The 21,445-nt window shown below is 43.7% G+C and overlaps 1 protein-coding gene across 1 annotated transcript in view; it reads left to right on the plus strand.

Moving 5' to 3' along the window:
* Positions 1-263: 263 nt before the first annotated feature.
* Positions 264-21,445, plus strand: part of LOC119163078 (uncharacterized) — a 224,752-nt gene continuing 203,570 nt past the window's right edge. Inside the window, exons 1-3 of the mRNA XM_037415012.2 lie at positions 264-542; positions 7,550-7,740; positions 9,822-9,894. Of these exons, the coding sequence (XP_037270909.2) occupies positions 404-542; positions 7,550-7,740; positions 9,822-9,894 (403 nt within the window). The 5' untranslated portion in view covers positions 264-403. The remainder of the gene's footprint in view (positions 543-7,549; positions 7,741-9,821; positions 9,895-21,445) is intronic.

Below are 21,445 nucleotides of genomic sequence, written 5' to 3' on the forward strand. Positions count from 1 at the left end.
AATCATCATCATCATCAAAAGTTAATGCGTCCGTGGTGCGTGCAGTGCAGTGCGTGTGTGTTCTCATCACCCGCTCCCCCCATAAACCTTTATTTCCATATAACTTGGGCGCTGTAAACAGAGTCATTTTGCAGTTTAAGCAGTGTAGTCACTTCCGACGGTGAAGCCAGCCGCGCGTAGAATTATTTTTTTCGGAGCACACCATTCGACGATTCGATGCGCGCACGGCAGCTTTAGCTTTCAGTTTTGTCGCCCGTGAAGTCGGCTTCACCACAAACCCACGAACCGCGCCGGCAACAAGATGTGGTTGACACTATACGTTCGATTAGCGGAGGTGTCGCTCAGGACAGTGCCGACGCGCTAAATACGCTCGGGAAAACGAGGCGTCACAGATTCGACGGAGATGTTCCAGTTGTTCGAGACGACGCGACTTCTCTCCCTGCCGTCGTCTCGCCGTCATGACGGCGTTCGGGCGTCGGTGGTTTTATCAGCGTACGTCGAGAACGCCGACTGGCAGATCTTGGTTCTCGTCTGCAGCAGTGGTGAGGAGTCTCGATAACTTTCCGTATTTAATGATGCCAAGGTGTGAGATAGCGCGCGGCAGTTATCAACCTGCTAACTAGTTCTGAACGATCGATCGGCATAGCACGAGATGCAGGCTTGTTTTAAATTGCGTGAAGAAGCACATCATTGGTATGATTTAAAAAAAAATAATTTGTAGTCAAGATAACGACTACACTGCCTGGTCCGGGCGGAAAAACACGCGTTATTTCTCTCAAATATTCAGTACCTTATAGAACTCATGTTATCAATGAGATACAGCTGTGTCAAGCTCTTGCGCGCAGAGTGCTGCAAATAGTTTCAGGCTTTGTGTTTACGCCGTTTGATTTGACCACAGCTACGATTAATTTCTCTTCCTGTAATTACGTGTATCGTACTCTACCGTACCGCAGACAGATTAGATTCGGTTTAATTATTTGTATTAGTTCGCATATATCAGAAAAGCCTGCGTTACCCTGAGCTAGTGTTACGGCGTGCTGGCAAAACGAAAATATTTGGGCACTTAATTAATAGACATAGAGTGCAAATGAGAGCACTTGACTAATTAAGAGCTGCATGCGTGACATATCGCGCAAGAATGCAGAACGCAAATGCGCGTATGCCGCAGGTGCAAAAGCGAGAACATTAGCCACGCACAAATGTCTGATGAAGACGAAATAAAAGTGGGCATGCAAATTAGCTGTCATCATACGCATGACATTCATCTCCCATGTGGCTGCGATGCAGACTCTTTGCATCTATGTGCATTTTACAACCACCAGCGTGGCTGAATGGTAGATGATACAGTTCGATAATGATGCATATCTTAAATGATCGTTGATAGGAACCTCCATGGAATTACGAAATCGTTGTTACTTCCGGGGTTACCTATGGACAGCCTTATCTCGATCAATAACGGTGCAGGTTGCTGAGAAGGAAAAAAAAAAATGGAGCAGTGAACCCGAGCATGCTTTTTTGCAGATACGATGAGACACAGGCAGGTGCTGAAGAGAAACCTCCTTGTGTGCACAAACAAAATTGGACGAGAGTCCAGCAAAGCAGTAAACCTCCGCCAGCAGCAGTACAGGATATAGACGAAGAAGGGAACTAGTCAAAGAGTGAACAATAATTTGTTATAGAGCATGAGAGCTAAAAAATTAAGATTTCAGGACGGTAGCTGGGTTTGATTTATATGTGCATGGCATTAAAGGGAAAAGACAATATAAACGTTAGGGATTGCATAGTGCTGTAGCAGTACTCATACGAGGTATGTGTATCGCTACATCCATAAGTAACTGTCGACCGGAGAAATCTATTTGGACGAAATTTTGATAAGGTAGCTGTGAAAGTTTTAACTTCCATCTGGTAAGTCTGGAGGCTTTGTGTTTAGCATACTTGATACATGGCCTATTTATAGTCCCAGAATCAATCGTATACGAAGTGAACAAAGCGGCGTTTAACATGTCCTGACTTTGCCACATTGAATGTACAGTTCTTACAGCAGAGCTAAACTATGAGTGGGTGACAGAAAAATACAGAAGTATACCATGTTAACGCGTTTCATTCTTTTTTTTTTATTTGTCATTTTTTTATCAAGCTTAACTTACCATACAGATCACTAACCAAGTTTGAAATGTGTTCTTGAAAAGTTGATTGAAAGTTGACTTTTATTCCCGAGTCATCGCACTCATTCGAAATATATGCATTTATGTGTGTATGCTTTTGTAAGTAATGTTCACTTTTGTTAATATAATGTTAATTTGGGTTCATTGCCAAAATATTGGCAGTATATCACTGGCCTGCATGTTATGGCAACAAACCATACTTTTTCTTTTTTTGTATTGCGGTAACACTTGATGGTATAGCACCCAAAAGATTACTTTAGCGAAATGCACATTCTTTGAGACTGTGATACAGGTGTTGACAAATAATCTGATAAAGATAGACTCTTTTCGAACATCAAAAATCAATTTATAATGCAAACAATGCTCAATACCAATATGTGTATAATTTGTCGGTTACGATGGTTAGTCTTTGATCAGCGAGAAAAATCTCCTACATTTATTGCCCGACTACTGTCAAATGCTGAAGCACTGTAAAAGTATACCTGATCAATGTGCCAGTAGTAGGATGCATTCATTTCAACAAAAATGAGTCGGCAAATCCTTCAAATTAAAAAAAAAAAGGGATGACACTTGAGCTCTGCTTTTAAGAGTAGAACGCGAGAGTGTGATTTGGCCACTGTGCAGAGCCTTCTCAAATGCTATCCTGACTTCGATTCTTGGTGCATGTCTTGGCTGTGCTGTAAAGAAACGAACGACTGTGCGTGTAATATTGTCAGTTTTGAACAATCCAAGAATACCTCCTGTAAGTCCAGTTAAGTGCCCGCTACGCCATAATTCTTTCTTTTGCAAATCAGTGAAGAGCCCACTACGCGTCCATGAGGCAACATGCAAACCTATAATCTCTGTGTTGATGACAAATAAATATGTCTGGTATTGGGTGGGCCTTCAAAACACTCACTCGTTATCCAAATGACATGTTACGATGCCTGGTGCGATTCTGCACTTCTTCCGTGCAATAGCAAATGCGTTCATTGTAGAATAATTGACAGCGCCACAGGTTGGACATACGTGCATACGTTAAGAAGACTCCCCCCACTAAATGACATTCATATAGCGTTTTCTTCTGACGCAGTTTCCAGCAAACCGTAGCTCTGTGAGGGAACGCCTGCTTACAATGCAGGCAGCACCAGTTTGATTCAGACCTAAACGGAAAATTTTCATAATTTATTTGATTTGCATCTTTCTCGATTTTTCGGTCCAGGACAACATAAGTTTGTGCTCACAGCCAATGAAGACGACACCGGAATTCTTGTGAAACGAGCTCGTGTACATTGCAGGGCACGCCTTTTCAGCTCATGACAAAAAAAAAAAAAGCTTTACAGTTACATTACATCAGCAATTTGCATTCGCAGATATTTATTATTTGTTTAGGTAACAGATGCATTTGATCAGGATGTGATTAATTTTTCTCTCATAATGTGCATTGTGTATAGGCCAGTTAACTTTGTGCATCTTATGGAATAACCAGCGGCTGGTATAATTATCATATCTTAAATTTGTTATCTTTATAGTGCTCATATTAATTGGCATACTGGCTCAGGATATGCTGCCTGGCATAAAATATCAATTGGAGCATGTATCAAAGTGCAGTGCATACATACAACAGTTGGTCACAGGTTAATTGCACTGTACTTTCCTAATCATTGCACGTATGAGAACTGATGTCAATGTGCAGCATTTACCTCCATTACAATGACCGTACTATGTGTTTGAAAATACAGAATAAGCAGCTGTATATGCAATTTACTGAAAATATAAAAGTCAAATTTTTAAAAGCAGACATTTCTGAAGCATCCTTATTGAAAACTTGGGCTCCAGCTTTCCATATTTTGTATAACTTTTCTTCAAGATATGGTCACTTGGTCACCGTAACAGTAGTGTATATAAGGCCATACTAACCTGATAGCATTGTAGAGCTTGTTTCACAGAAATTCCGGAGTTGGTGTCATTGGTTATGTGTGAAGAATCACCTTGTCTGTGACCTGAAAATTGAAAAAAAAAATGCAAGTAAAATAAATGACAAAATTCTTCGGTTTGAGTGAGCATCAAACCCATGCCGGAGACAGAAACTTGGGATGCGTTGAAACTGCTTAGAGAAAAAAAGAAAAAAAAAACACTGTGTGAATGTAATGTAGTGGAAGGAGTCTCCTTAACACATGTAATATTGTGAGGCACAAGCATAAAATCACATAAGACATCAAACATGTGAATTACGTAATGAGTGGCTGTTCTATAGGCCCCTCATTACAAGGCTCTCAGGCATTTAATGATCATTAGCTGCAAAAGCGTCAACAAAGAGAGCAGCTGTGTAGGTTTGCATGTTGCCCTACGGACACGTAGTGGTTTCTTTGCTGATTTGCTAAAGTAAGAATTATGTTGTAGTGGGTGCCTGACTGTACCTTCATGCTAGCATAGATGGGCAATGTTATGTGCACAGTCACGCATTCTCTTATGGCACGGTTGATGCATGCATGAGAATGAAGATTGGCTAGAAAATGGGAAGACTACCTGCATGGGGCCCGATTACGCTATCGCATTACACTCCTGACGACAACGGTCGAGTGACTTTCAGGTTTTTTTTAAATTAAAGGATCTTTTGGCACAGTTTTGCCAAAATGAATGCATCACATATCTGGCACATTCAACAGGTACTTCCAACGCGCTTCCACATTTGACAGTAGTCGGGCAAAAAAAGTGGGAGATTTTTCGTGCTAATCAAAAGCCTTTCAATCAACACAGTTAAATTACACCCGCATCAGCGCGAAACATTTCTTGCATTATGAGTTGATCTCTGATGTTCAAAAAGAATCCATTTTTATCAGGTTATTCTTGAACACCTATATCGCTGATTCAACAAAGAATTATGGCATCGCAGGCACTCTGCAGTTGTACCTGCAGTAGACATTCTAATATAGTAGGAAATGCTACAAGCTGAATCGTTCGTTCCATTACGGTACAGTTTAGGTATACATAGAAAACCAAAACCAGGCTAGCACTTCAGAAGGCAATGCACATGGGGTCCTATAATGCTATTGCGTTCTACTCTTAAAGGGCCACTCACCAGGTTTGACAATTTTGAGCTGACAAGCGCAATGCGTAGACGAGGCGTTCATGATCACGTCTGCCAAAATTTGCAACGCTATGCGCCGCGGAAATGGGTCAAATTTCAAGATGAAAGCTGCTCCCCCTCCCCTCTGCCGGCACACGCGTAGAGAATGAGGGCATGATGTATGCGTAGGGATGGCCCTAAGTACACGGCAATGCAGTGACGTTGGTCCTCTACGTAGACGAGTCTGCTCTGACGTTGTCAGCAGTATACCACGTGACATGGCAAAAATTATTTAACACAACATGCGTAGTTTATGTATTTGTTGCTTTAAGAGATTAATAAAACTTGAAATAAATAATGAGACGCAGTAAAAAATTGTGCGCGCTTTTCTTTTATTTTTTCCCGTTAAATGCTACAATATGCGAGGCTAATGTGCCAGCGTTTCGCATGCGTTCAAGTCCCCGTGGTCAGCGCGTTGAGCAGACGACCACCGTGGAATGCTCCTACGCGTTCGCGCACTCACTGTGCTCATCTACTCTACCGCGTCTAAGCTAGCGTTTCTAAGCCATCCCGCAGAAACAGGCAGAAGACCACAAAATAACGCTGGTCAACAAAGCAACGCTGCTCGCGTTCTTGGGGGTTGGACTTGTTTGGGCACGTCATGCGCACTTAACCTCATGGTCGGATGCTGGAGAGGGTGGGGAAGAGATTTGCCTTCCGAAGGCTACGCGAAGGAGCGGCAAGGGTTTTGAGCTCCCCTCATCCTCGTTTCATGCCGCTTCAAAAAAACCTGTTTTCTCCGCTCGTGATCAACCGATTCGAAAAATTTTTGTGGCAAAATGTTCCTCATCGGACACGCAACTACTTCCACTGTCTAACTAAAATTTGGTATGGGGCCTGGTGAGTGGCCCTTTAAGGCAAAGTACAAGCGTACTCCAAGTTCCCCAGTCTCATAAAGGAATCAGAGACAGCCACACTAATATTATGAGCTTTTTTTAATTTTAATTACTTGTCTTATTGTACTATCATTTTTTAAGCCACTACATGTTAGTAAAAAAATATTTAACTCTTCTCCTATTACATTTCAATAACTAAACCAGACTCCCCATTTAGTGTTTTTGTTTGTCTTGAAATTATCATCTAGTTTTTTTTTTGTAACGAAAACGTCATGACGTTTTTTTTGACGGTGCCTGCTGGGACCTATATAAATCCTAATTGATAAAAATGAACTAAGTTCACCTCTAAGCAGCCCGGAAATTTAACATATTGCATTTCAGTATGTTTCAATGAACCAGTGCCCCTAAAATATGACGAATGCAGCTTGAAACCTCTGACCCAACACGCAGAGATTACAGCGTGAAATTCTAAAACGGAATTTAGATTTTCTCTTCTATCAATAAACTTATAGTGGTGAAATGAATGACAAATTTCAGTTTTCAGAGAACACTTTGTCAGTCTAAACAAAGCCAGTGTTTCACTTTAATTTCTCTTTAGGAACTAGGCAAAGTCTAAGCAAGTGCGACACCTCAAACTCAGGCCCAACCCTCAGCTTCAGACCTGAGCCCTGCCCGGGCCCACTGAGAAAACCACTTTACTTGGGCCTGGCCTGGCATTTTCAAGTGGGCCTGCGCTCGCGCGGTGCTCTAGTTGACCTGACGAATGCAAAGAATAAATATGAGGGTTCCAGCAGGAGTTGAACTCCAGCATTCTGCGTGGCAATCAAGTATTCTACCACAAACCCAAGTTACTTCTCCGGACTGTTTTTCAAATAGACCCAAGTGGTCGTGAAATGTCAATTGTGGTTCTAGTGCTGGCTATCTAAATTTATAAGCATTACATAAGTCCTCCTATGACATAGCCATAACGTCGGACTAATGTCAGTTGTAGTTAAGTGCCATTCACTGAAGTTGATTTATGTCCAGAGCTACCATCCTCACGAGCCCAAGTGCTACGTATCAACTTACCACTCCTAATGTTGCTAATACCCATGTTGTTGGAATCATTACTCAACCGTAAACAACTGTTTGTATAAAACGTATGTAACTATTCAACATATGTCTGTGCATATGCATATGTACACATGTTTAGCATCGTTTCATGATGTTTATCTCAATAAAAAAAATTACTACACTGTCGCCTTTTCTTCGCATGATTCGCATAACATCGATTCCCAAGGTACGCATACTCTGCCGAATTTTTTAGGATGCTCAACACCTGTGTTTTAATTTAAAGCAACGAGCCAAAAATATTTAAATTTCATGTCAGCACTCTTTGATGAGTCTGCTACGGGTTCGACTTGCTTTTTGATGACAGCTGGTGTGTGACTGCATCGCAGGGCACGTGGTCTTATACGTGCGACACTTGCAAGACCCGCGACCTCGCTTCTGGACCTTGGCATGGTCGACACCACGGAGGCCACACCCATTTGGTGAGGTGGTGGCACTGTGCACGGACCCCCTGGGCACTAGGGTTGTCCTCGTCACTTCTGGTAGTGCTCTGTTTGTCTGGGACATCACTTCATTTCTGGTGAGATATAAATGCACAGGGCATGTCAATGCTATCTCTTTTTCATTTAGATCTACTGATAAATCTGGTAATCTAATGCTAAAGGTTGTAGATTAGCTCCCCAGCTGTGGCAAGTTGATTTTTCATCCACTTTAGTACCTCTCCATTTATGTAATAATTACTCTACTAAAGTGTATAAGTAATGTCCCCTATATCTTTCTTAGCTTTGTTGTTGGTTTTCATTAGGTTTGGTCTCACTAAAGAAATGAGCCCTCTTTTGTTCATTTAAACCACCAGATGATGTGTAACTGTGTGTAGCTTTTCTTTAGCTATTGTTAATAGTTCAAATAGAAAGTCTTAACGTATGGGTGCAAGTCATATTTTACACACAAAGGAAAGTTGAAGTTTAAGGACTTCTTTTCTTTTGTTAGATGCAATACTGATGAGAACTAATTGATGCCAGGGAATGTATATGGGTTGTAATGAGTAGTAATTGTAATGTGAATGTGAAGAAAAGAGGATGAAAAGATAGCTTGCCTCTGTCAGGGACTGAACCTGTGACCAAACAGCTGTGTCTGATACTTTAGATACAGTGGCAGTCCCCCCTCTACTCTCTGGGTTCTAACACAAGAGGGCCACTGATATCCAATCAAGCATCAAATAGAGGAGGCATAGTGGAAGGTAACCTTAATATACTGCGTAGTTGGTGTGGCCGGCACTTGTTGATTACATGCTTCTTATCATCGATGGTGCTTATAATAGGTGGTACTTTCATACCCCCATCTTGCTAGTGTGCTGATAAGCATGATTTAAAATAGCAGTGTCATGTTATTTAGAATGTGTGCATGTGACTGGCCTCTAGTACAAGCTTGATGAAGCAGCCATCACTAACAGAGAACGGAATCACGCAATACAAAACTCTTGGTTCTCAGCACACAATTGGTTTGTTCAGCCGCTAAGTTGTCCACAACCTAGCAGCATGACATAGCAGCTGTCAAATTTTTGAGGATGCACGATTGTTTCCTGACCATGGCAGCTGCATTTTATCGAGGCGGTACATGTTAACATAGAGTTACTTACCACGACAGGTCTCATGAACATAATGTCCTCTTAATTTTTAAAACTATGCTGGACTTGCTTAATGAAAACTTTGGTGTCACCAAGCTGGGCTTCTAGTAGTTGTTCTGCAGAAAAATTTGTTACTCTTATTGTTACTTATTGTTACTCTTGTACTCTTATTCACACGAGTTTTACTCGTGTGAATAAGGAATCAGAGTTGATCCCGAAAAGCACCCTCATAACTCAAAATAAGTTTTAGCTGTTTGCATCGTACACTGTTGAGCATTTTGCAAAGGGCCATTCTTTATGAACTCTCTGCTGTCGTAGTCTAGCGGTTGTGACGCTCTGCTTCATAGCACTGTGTTGCAGCTTTCTTGTCTACACATGATTACCACATTGTGACAAGGAGAAGCATTAAGAAAGAAATCACTCTCATGTAATGCTTTGGGTGCGCATTAAATGTCATTGAAAAAAGCCAAGGCACTAGGGCATTATATGTAGTAACTTGCTGTGTTTCTTTCAAATGAAGAGCTCAACCAGCGAGTAAACTATTCAAATTTCTAATGAAATAGTATTGGGAGTGCAATATAACGGGACACAAGGGAGGAGACAAACGAGCGCAGACTGAAACTTGGTTTTTTCAAGAAAGATAATATAAACCAGAAAGACAAGAAGGGAAAGGGAATTGCAAAGGAGAAGGTTCCGCTCCGATCAAGTGTCATCCAAAAATTAGATTTCCCAATATAACAATGATATAGACGGTGATCTGACACAACTATCAATATTCTTTTTTTATCAAAAAGGCTTCCCCAATTTGTCTAGTTTTTGTGTCACGATGGGTGTATAATGTATTCTCCCTTGTATTTCCCTTTGACTTCTTGTCTTTCTGGTATATATTCATAAAATAAACCAAGTTTCAATCTGTGCTCGTTTGTCTCCTTCCTTGTGTCCTGTTATATTGCGCTACCAATATTTCATTTTGAATATATACCAACTAGCCCGCCTATCAACCCTTCTACTATATATTCATATTCCGTTTGCAGAATGAACACACACACAGTGCCAACAGGAATGTGGTGGACGACACGCAGTCAATTCATCTTTCTAGAGACCGAGGTAAGTAGGGGTTGTGAAGTAAGTGCACATTGTGTTTGGGAAAAAATGTCTTGTAGTGATTATTTGCATGAAGCACAAAGTACCTTAAATGCTGAAAAATAAATTTAAAAAAACAATTGAAAAATTTAGAAAATGGAACTCAATCTACCCTCGAACTCTTCTTGTCATTGGTAATATAACATGGAATAATGATTTCAAGACAAGATGGATTTGTTGAAGTGCAGTCTTTGTTTTTTCAGCACCAAATACTCGAAACTGTTCTCATGTACAGTGTTCATGCACTGGTGACAATTCATGGCTAGTTAATGCGCATTTTGTTTCCACCCTCTTCAGTTTGCATCAGGTCGATGTAATTTTGACGCTAGCACATCTGGCCGGCAGTGACTATAGTGACGGGGCCCGTCAACGCAAGTACTATCGTGAAAGTGAGGGGGCTTGTCTGTGTAGTGTAATCGTGATTACTGTGACAGGGCCCATCATAATAGCGATGCCGCTGTAGCGATGGACCCCGTCATCGTAAAGCAATGACTACGTCCATGTAGTGTAATGGTAAAAATGAGGGGGCCCATTGCCGTAAATTTGTAGTAATTTTAGACGCCACCGTCTAGCTGTTCTGGTGGGGCGGTGAGTTGACGCAGTTAGGGAAGTGGTCGTGCCACAGGTCGTCAGTGCAAATTGCCTTTTTTTTTACTTTTCTTCAAGGGTAATGCATCAATATTGACGTTACTGCTCTCAAGTAGTCGTAATCGCCCCGCCACGGCGGTCTAGTGGCTAAGGTACACGGCTGCTGACGCGCAGGTCGCGTGATCAAATCCCGGCTGCGGCGGCTGCATTTCCGATGGAGGTGGAAATGCTGTAGGCCTGTGTGCTCAGATTTGGGTGCACGTTAAAGAACCCCAGGTGGTTGTAATTTTTAGAGCCCTCCACTACGGCGTCTCTTATAATCATATGGTGGTTTTGGGACGTTAAACCCCACATATCAATCAAGGAGTCGTAATTTTGCTTTTTGCTAAGAGATCATGTCGCTGTTTGTGCTGGTTGTTAGGCAACCCTGCCGCGTTGATTTTTGAGGTGCAGTGTGTACATTGTTGGCGTGCAACATGATGCACTGTTGGTATACACTTAAGTTCGAATTGCGATGACCAACTAAACTTTTCTTTCTTTTCTGCTTTCAATATTGTTTGGAGTAATGTTGCCTCTTTTAAAGAGAGAATCGCGTTGGGCAGCATCCTACAGTGGAGTGATGGGAGGAGCCACTGGCCAGCGAGAACGTGGATGATCAGCTTAGTCGAGATTCTTGCTGACAGACCCGGCTCGCCGAGTGGCAGCTGCCGTTGAGTCCTGGTCTGAGCTCCCCCCACCGCGAAATCTCCTGCAGTACTGCAAGTGTAGCAAGTTTTCACTGCCACCATTAAAAGCGCGTGCACAGACACCACCACATGGAGGCAATTAATACATCGCTGTAATGTAATCTAATTATGAGGTGGCCCATTACAACGCTGCCTATAGTGATGGGCCTCAACATAAGTGCTGCTGCTTGTGCTCTTACTTATGGGATTGGAGAAGTTTTTGTTTGTTTTTTTCTTTACTGCTGCGTGATGTGACTGTGTTCAAGCTCCCGTCGGCTACCTTCCCTCATCGTAGGACACGAAAAATATGCAGAACGGATTGGTTTGGGAACATCACATCATGTGTAACAAATTATTACTTGGAACTGTGATATTGATGAAAAGAGATGGAAACTACGCCGAGGGTAGTCGTTCAAGGCGATAATAAAGTTAGAGGAACCGACGACTGATTTTTGTCGACCGACTTTTTTTCGGCGCGGCAAAAAGCTTATCTTTTGCAGTATTTGTAGCTGCAGTAGTTCATTCCAAAAGCATGCAGTTATTTTATAAGCAGTATTTTTCGATTTGAAAGGCTCTGAACACGAATGTGCCCTTGCATCCAGCAACGCTGAGAATTGATGGCGATGCCGGTAGCATTTCTGGTGACTTGCGAATGCTGTCATTTTTTTGCTTTCACAGGAGTTCCTGTAACTCTGCTTAAGCACTTTTACTCTGAGCTTTATAAATATTTTCGAAAATAAAAAGCCGTTACAATGAGACGACGAGACGATGTGGCTTTATGCAGCTTGCCTGTATTTTTATTGCGTTGTGTGCGCCTGCGCCAAGGTTGTTGCGGCTGTGTCGTGGATGAGTTGTCCTGTCATCGTTACTTTCTCGATACACGAGCCACGCCAAGTAATCGAAAACGAAGCCGGACATATGTACGGCTGCACCGAGTAGCAGCGTGTCATTTCAGAGATGAAGTAAAACTGTGTCGCTTCATAATCTTAGTGACTTGGAAATGCGAACTTCAGCTCGCATGCGGGAACAGAATCTGAAGCCCTATGAGCATGCCCCTCATGCGGAAGGCTGAAGCCGCTCAAGACACGCTGACGAGCATGGGATTGTCACGTCATGCGAAGGCAGCGTCACTTCAATGCATACTCCTAACGCAGGCTTGTATGTACATTTTTATTGAATAATAGCTTTTGCTATAAAGAAACAAACAATATTTCAGTGCTAACAAGAAAAATGTTGACCGCGTACATTAACATACGGTCACGTGACAGGACACATCGGATAGTTAGTGTTTTTGCCACCAGAAATGCCACTATAAGGGACAATCTTTCTATCCGTGCAGTCATCTTATTTCATGTTCTGGGCAGTTGTCGGTTCCTTTAATATGCGCACATACAAGGTAAGCTGCTCACCCAGCGCAGTATCAATCGGAAATAATCGGGGAAAGGTCTTCATTCCACGTTGGATGCAAAAGAAAGTTGATAGTTATATCTGGGATGAATAAACATGATTATCATTTAAAAACAAGCAACAATACATTAAATAATACTGAAAGCAGAAAATAAAAAAAAAGAGCGTGATTAGAATCGAAGTCGGACACCAACCACACTGCGCCATGAAATTTACGTGGTAGGGCTGTCTAACAACCGCCGCATATAGCGACATGGTTTTCTTGCAGCATTTTTTGGAAGAAAAAAAAAAGAAAAAAAGTAAAAATAACAAAATGGGAATACGCATTGACGACCTGCCGCATGACTGATTCCCCAACTGTGCTTCAACCCACTGCACCACCAGAACAGCTAAACAGTGGCGACTAAAACGACTACATATTTACTGTGACGGGCCTCCTCACTGTAGTCATCGCTTTATAGTGGCGTGGCTCGTCGCCATAGTTGCATCACAATTATGATGGGCCCTTTCACTGTTATGATGGGAACGCGTTGATGGGCCCCGTCACCATAGTCACTGCCTATCTGGCGACACACTCTGCGCATAAATTGGCGCAACCTTTACCCTGTCATTATCAAGCACGGTGTGACACGCCTGCATGCCACATCACGCCTCCAATAAATTACAGCACCATCGCAGCATCACAGAACAACACTGGTGGTGGCTACAAAAGCCAGCTGCTGAGCTTGGTAGACTGTCATTGCTACACTACCCAGACTAGTGTCGATATGTTCATCCGCTGCTGTTGTTAAACGAATAAGCGTCGGTATGTGTGATGTTAGGATTCCTCCTTTCATGGACATGAAATTCCACACATACAACACTGTCAACATTACCTTTAGTGGGCAAATTGTAGCTTAATAATGATGTTGGCTTGTGCAATGGTACATACCAGTCGTTATGCTGTATATTTTATTATTGTCTCTCAATTCATGTGTGCAGTACGCTCACTTCAGCAATTGTTTCTTCCATTCAGTGTTAAATATTTAAGCCTTTCCTGTAGCAGAGCAGCGATACTACTTCATGTGGGGTCTTGAAATGGTGAGCCCCATGCTCTTGGAGTGAACGGACACAGCAGACACGATCGGAACAAACCCAACAACACGTACATTTATATAGCTACTTTTAGAAACGACAATATCGTTAGCCGAACAATTATAACATCAATTGGGATAAACTCACTAAAACAACCTTACACAATATTACCATAGACTCAACAACATAACATACACAAGGCGGCAAACACTTGACTCACCATAAGGGCCCCCGGCAGGCGGCCTGCGGTGTCGTGCACCGAGGACACACTGTGAGAGACAACCGTTCATGCCAAACGCCACCAGCCGAAGACACTCAATCTATTCTCTCTTGCCGCCACCAAAGCTGGCTGCCAAGGGGTCACCGCCGGCGCTACCCATATAACCATGATGATGATAGTTGTGATCAACGCTTGCGAACACAATGCCGCCTACCGCTCAATAGCTGTGACTCTGAAACACGGCTTCTGCGCGAAACACGTGCGCCACGTGGTGCAAATTTTAGAGGGCGTGTCAGCACCCCCACATCCCCCCATATCCCGAAAAACCATATCCCGGAAAAAAAAAAAAAAAAAACATTAGATAAATCAGCTACACAAGCCCTAACAAAAAATGACAACACATGTCCCTACATAACGTCCCTGCACCACGGCATCGCTGCCGGTCGACACTGCTGCACTGTCCGGTTCGACGACTTCACCTCAGCACCGGTCCCCGCAACAGCAACGTTAGCAGCGTGACGAACCGTCACTTGCACCGACACGTCTTCTGGTTGCGACCAGCACTCACGAGGGCGCTGGACTGCAGGCAGTTGCACAGGTCCCAGGCATCTCTATCGCCCGACCTCACGACTGCATTTCTGACCAGCGGCCATGACGATGTGCACAAGACAGCCAGCCACGGGTTACATCATTCCCCCTGCGTACATTACAAAACACTTGACAGAACAATGGAGTAGCGCAGAGGGAAGGGAGCTTTGTGCTCCTCCCGCATGTGGTACGATGGCCAGTACTGCTGGCAAATACATCGGTGACGGCCGAGACACACAGCTACATTAAAGCAAGAGTCACTTTTTCTAACTCGCGCATTATAAGATAAAAAAAATTAGGGAAGAGGGTACGCGTCCTTCTTTGTAACCTCACTCAGCCTGCGGTAGTCTACACAAAGGTGATATGTATCATTTTTATTTAAAACTAGAACTACCGGGAAACCCTATGGGCTGTTTGACCTCTGAACTATGCCTGTGTCGATAAGTTTGTCCAAGGCGGCGTCAAGTGCTTTCCGCTTAGCCAAGCTGATCGGTTGGGCATTGCATTTCTAGGGTTGTGCATCACCTGTGTCAATTCTGTGCTTGACCAGCTTGGTGTGGCCGGGGCGGTCAGTGAACATCGCGTCGTACTCGTACAACTGCGATGACTGCTGCGCTCTTTCTTTTTCTGGGAGGCCCTGTGCCTCTACAAAAAGCGGGTGCACTGACCTTTCGTGCAGCATGGCATATTGTTGTGGCGGGGGGGGGGGGGGGGGGGGGGGTACTCTTTTTCTCGGCGCCCTTTCCTCTTCGCGTACTCGCGCCGTTCTCTGCGATTGGCATGTCTTTGTCAATGTAGAGACCTTCGAGAAAGGCTTTAGTGCGCCTCCGTCACGCTCTTGGTAACCGCCGTTTGCAATGACAATACCCGACTTGGCGAGGAAGTCTCGACCCAGGATTAGAGACATTGACAGCCCAGAAAGACGCACGAAATTTTGTCGCCTCACGCGTCTCTCTCAGTGGATAACTAGCCTAGCCGCGCTGCTCGATTGTGCTGTGCCCATAGCAAGGCGGAAGGTGGTGTTGCGTTGTCTCAAGGGGATATTGTCCTCGCAGAGATGGTGCAAGACATCGTCGCCGAATGAAGAAGTGCTTGCCCCAGTATCCTAATGTGCTACGAACTATCGTTAACTCGATTAGCGGATTGGGCGAATCTACAGCATGACTTGCGTGACAGACTGAGGGTGCAAGTGATCCAAACGCATCGGTAGAATTACTGATCGCCGCGCGGTGTCCGATGTTGTTCACCGGTGGCACCGTCCATTTCCCGAACCGCGCGTTTGCTCTTGACCCAGTGTGCAGTTGCATTCGTGGGCGATGTGCACTGCGCGCTGGACCGATAACAAGGACTACGGCAACCACGTCAGCTCGATCGTAAGTCGCCTCGATCAGGTGGTCCTTGCTCCGGGTTGCGCCGCTCGTTAGGCTTTGTGTCGACCGCGCGCTTCTGCCATGGAATGTAACACGTGGGCTGTACGAAGCACGTAAGCGTAGGGGTCCAAAGCGCCGTCTGACAGCTCTCAACAGCGTGGTACGTGCTCATCAGCGAACGATGCTGACGCGTTACCCCTAAACGCTTCGATCTACCTAGTTGTGCCACTTGCAACAGGCGGCTGCGCAGATCCTTAGGCCTAATGAGTTGCTCGACAACAACCGGCATCCACACAGCACCCAGTCTAGGCGCAAAAGAGGCAGCCGCAAGAAGACATTCACTCTGTAAGGTGGCCCTACTTGCTCGTTGCACACAGCAGCGTACCGAGCGATCGGCGCCCACCGTCTCCGATGGTGTCATGACACCCCGGCGTCGAGCCGCAAAGCAAGACAGCAATGACACCCAGCTCCCTGAGCCCTAAAGAGAAAGAAGAACCTATTTACAGAAACTCGGACCACCTACAAGGCTTCCGTACTCACTCGCTTCGGGCTTGGCCTACAATCCACGTGTTCTAAGTATTGCTCACCTGAGCATACAGACCGCATGGCTCTTGTACCAACTAAACAACGTTCTTGAAAACCAACAACAACAGAAAAAAACTGCTTGCGAGCAGAAAAAAAAAACTCAACGTGCGGACAAGTTTAAACACGTTACAACCGATCTCCTCGCTCCCAACAAAGCACACCTCCGACGCCAGCATTTGAAGTTACCCTAGGCCTACTCTTCCTCGGCTCAAACAAAGGGCTGTACTGGACCGCGAAAACTGTCGTCTGATGCTCCAAGAGCCCCACGTTGAGCAGCCAGTGTGGGGTCTCGAAATGGCGAGTGCGACGCTCTTGGAGTGAACGGACAAAGCAGACGCGGTCGGAACAAACCCAACAACACATACATTTGTTTAACTACTTTTATAAATGACAATATCATCAGCCAAATAATTATAACATCAATTGTGATCAACATGCTAAAACAACCTTACACAATATTACCATACACTCAATAACATAACATACACAAGGCGGCGAACGCTTGACTCACCACGAGGGCTTTCGGCAGGTAGCCCGCAGTGCTGTGCGCCGGGGGCACACCACGAGAGACAACCGTTCGCACCAAACGCCACCAGCCAAAGAGACTTGCTCAATTTTCTCTTGCCACCAGAGGTCACTGCCAGCACTTCCCATACATCTTCGGGACATGGAGCAACCACCTTGCGATCCGGATCACGTATGGGAATATTGCAATAGAACAGGAGGCAGCAAAAAGGGGGGGTGGAATTGGTGCATTTATACATAAAAGTATGGACTGGCAAAGAGTCAAGCAGGTATGCATGGAACATTTATGGTTAGAAGGGAAAGTAGCTAGGCAGATGACACTCCTTGGTTTGGTGTACTTGTGTACGGGAGCAAAGGCCAGAGAGGAAAACCAGGCAACGGTGGAGTGTATATCAAAGGACATTGAGGAATTGGGAGGAGAATGCGAGATAATTATGCTAGGAGATACGAATGTGCACATAGAAGATATAGATGGGTATATGGACCCAGCAGGCAAAATGATCATGGATATGTGTAAAAGGCATAATTTGATCATTTGCAACAGTACTGAGAAGTGTGAAGGGCAGATAACATGGGAGGTAGGAAGGCTGCAGTCGACGATAGATTATGCACCGATGTCTCATAGGATGTATGATAGGCTCAGGGGAATGCACATAGATGAAGGTGGCTCCAGAAGTCTGGGTAATGATCACATTCACATCAAGCTAAGTGTTGGAAGAGCAATGAAAGTGGGAAGGAGACAAGATGAGCAACTACAGGGAAACTTATATTCATTAAGGCAAATAGAAATAGCTACTAAGCAAATTGAGAAAGTAATCACTGAGGATAATAAAACAGTGTGGACGTACACGAATCTAATTAGACTATTTGAGCTAGAGCTTGCTAAGGCACGTGAGAAGTCACCCCGAAAAAGAAGACACAAACCCAAGAGTTGGTGGGATGAGGAAGTTAAGAGAGCCATAGCAAAACGTCAGGAAGCCTCTAGGGGACACAGACATGCTAAGCAGCGAGGTGAACCGACAGATGATGTTGAAATAAAATGTGACATCTTTCTAAGCTGTAGAAGGAATGCATCCTTTCTGATCAATGAAAAGATTAGTAGAAAGGCAGCTCAGTGGCTGGCAGAAGTACATAAAAAAGATAGAAAGGCAGCTGCAAAATTTTGGAACCATCTAAACTCCCTAAAATATGCGACAAGCCTAGAGCAGAGTTTTATAAACACAGGTCAATGTCTTAGGCTAGAAGGGAACAAAGCTATTGAATATATAAAAGCAAGGGTGGCAATAAAATTTCAACAAGGAAGTGCCTTATGCTTCTTAATAGACGAGGATGAAAATATTGCAGCGGCTCCATTTTCACGAGAGTGGGAAAGGGATGAGAAGAGGGCTCCTAGTAGTATATCAACAGGCCCAGATGGCATCCCAATTACGCTGATAAAGGTATTAGGTCCCAAGTCAGACTTTGAGAGAGGCAGTGAGCGAAACAATAATCGATGGTGAAATCCCCGATGGATGGAAACTTAGCAGGATGAGCATGATCTATAAAGGAAAGGGGGACAAAGCTGACATAAAGAACTATTGTCCTATAACAATGACATCAGTGGTCTACAGGCTGGCGATGCAGATTATATAGAAAAGACTGCAGGCATGGATAAAGGATGAGGGGGTGCTGAGGGAACTCCAGAATGGGTTTCGAAAACAAAGGAAGTTGGAAGACAATCTGTTCTCACTGACGCAGTGCATCGAAATAGCAGAGAAGGAACACAGGCCTCTGTTGCTAGCATTTTAGGATATCAAAGTAGCATGAAGGATGGAGTCACTAAGCTAACAGGGTAGTTATAAAAGTAACAGGGTAGTCATAAAATGGGAAAAAAACGGGTATCTGAGCCCACAAAGATAAAATGGGGGCTTAGGCAGGGGTGTCCACTGTCACCCTTGTTATTCATGTTGTACCTGCAAGGATTAGAGGCCAAATTAGAACGAAGTGGACTTGGCTTCAACCTTTCTTTCGTCAAACAAGGAAAACTCATTGAACATGCGCTACCAGCATTGATGTACGCAGATGACATAGTGCTAATTTCCGACAACTAGGATGATCTGCAGAGATTGATAGACATCTGCGTTTATGAGGGAGATAAGTTAGATTTGAGATTCAGTAAGGAAAATTAGCAGTCATGATTTTTAATGATAACGAAGGTAGTGAGCTTAGAATATAGGAGGTCACGCTAGAGATAACAGATAAATACAAATATCTGGGCATACGGATAAGCAATGCGACCAAGTACCTAAGGGAACACGGAATATACGTAACGACTCTAGGTAACAGAAATGCAACGGTGATTAAAAATAGGGCACTGTGGAATAGGTATGATGTTGTGAGAGGAATTTGGAAAGGTTAGTGGTTCCTGGTCTGACTTTCGGCAATGCAGTCATGTGCATGAGATCATAGGCTCAAGCAAGATTAGTAATTCAGAATCGAGGAATAGGTAGGCTTGCTTTAGGACCTCACAGTAATACACCAAATCAGGGAGTACAAGGTGATATGGGATGGACATCATTCGAGGACAGGGAAGCTAGCAGCAAGATAAAATTTGAGAAGCGATTAAGAGAAATGAGGGAGGACTAGGAGGGGAGGGCTAGGAAGGTGTTCAAGCTACTTTTACATGAGGAATGTTGATAAAAAATGGAGGATATATGCGAATCAGAAAATTGACGGGTAAATACCTAGAAAAGAGCAGGGTGCCAAACCAAAAAGAATTATCGCTTAAGAAGGTGAAGGAAACGGAGACCGATATGTGTAGAATTGACATGATTACGAAGTCCACACTAGACGTGTGTAGAACTATTAAGCAGGAAATTGCCAAGGAAAGGATCTATTATAATACTCGGGGTAGTTCTCTACTGTTTGAGGCCACGACGGGAGTATTGCGAACCAAGACTTATCGGGCCAAATACGAAGGGGTAGAAACGGTATGCAGTTCGTGTGGAGTGTGGAGAGGAGGAGGAAACTGCCAAACATTGATAATGTTCTGTAAAGGGCTTCATCCTACAGTTCAGGATGATGGCGCAGAGTTTTTCAAAGCGCTGGGGTTTAGGGACAGGGAGGGCAAAATAGACTTTAAGCGAGTAGATTTAACTTGGTGGAGGTTATCTGATTGGTGGCTAAAGTCAAGGCACGAGTGAAAGTTAAACTCTTCACTGCAAAGTACCACTCTTCAACGTCACTAATTAAAGGAAAAAAAAGATAAATCTAATCTTTGGTTTACTCAGTATTACGGCTAGGAGGCGTTAGCCACCGCCCAATCTAAAGGGTGCAGCCAGATCAATTCATCCATCCATTTAACCATGAGGATGATAGTGGTTATCAACGCTCGTGAACACGCCACCTACTGCTCAATAGCTGTCACCCCAAAACATGGCTATTGCGCGAGACTCGTGCACCACGTGGTGCAAACTTTACAGGTGGTGTCAGCACCCCCACAATCTACAAAAAAGGCAATGCATGTGATGAATTATAGTGAGCTCTGGTAGCAAGTGTGTTGGCACCTCTTGTAATGAGCATATGAAATGTGTTAACACCGCGTGATAGTGTGGAAAAACACTTTGCATCTGAGGTGTATGACGTAATAGCAGGTGATGACTCACGTAAGAGGAGCTGTGTAAAGCTGTTCAATCGCACATCCTCAAAGACTTCATTCGACTAGTCATCTGATGGTGAATGTCATGATGGAAATGGCATGAGTGCATGCGCTTATAGTTCAGCTGCCGTTTCTTTTTCAATGCACCTTTGCTTTTCACAAGCCCGTCACCAACTCATGGGGGGCATGAGTGGGAAAATGTTTGGGGCAACTTGATAACTTCAAAAAAGGCCTGCTGTGTCTCCAGTGACAGGACTTAAGAACATACATATGCTATAAAATTATTAAAAGCAGTAATGTGGCAAAATGGCCATTTTCCAGTCTGTACACTGTGCATACCGCTGGACTTTTCAGGTTGTGTGATGACTACTGACAGGCTATTTGAATGAATTCACCAGTTCTCTTTTAATGAATTGTGTTTCAGCTTATGTTGCATATACGAATTTCAAGTAGATTGAAGGTCAAGGCATCCACAGGTAAAAGGAAACACAAAAACAACAGAAAGTTAAGCTAGGTGGTAGAGATTCATTGTAGAGAAAGAAAATTCACTTGTCCTTATGTGAGTACATGCAAACAAAACCATGCCCCACAAACACCATTTTTGTTGGCTGTTTTCCTTGTGTTCATTTACATGCTTTACATGCTTATCTTTCTTATGGGAAGCCTTTGATTATAATCATTTGCAAGATAATATTTGCTTTTAAATATATTGTGGATTCATATTGTGAGAAAGAAATTTGGTAAAATAGGGCCGTGTGACAATAATATGCAAAATATTTGGTGCCATGTAGCATCG

The sequence above is a fragment of the Rhipicephalus microplus genome, chromosome 9 (assembly GCF_043290135.1).
Source record: "Rhipicephalus microplus isolate Deutch F79 chromosome 9, USDA_Rmic, whole genome shotgun sequence".
NCBI lineage: Eukaryota > Metazoa > Arthropoda > Arachnida > Ixodida > Ixodidae > Rhipicephalus > Rhipicephalus microplus.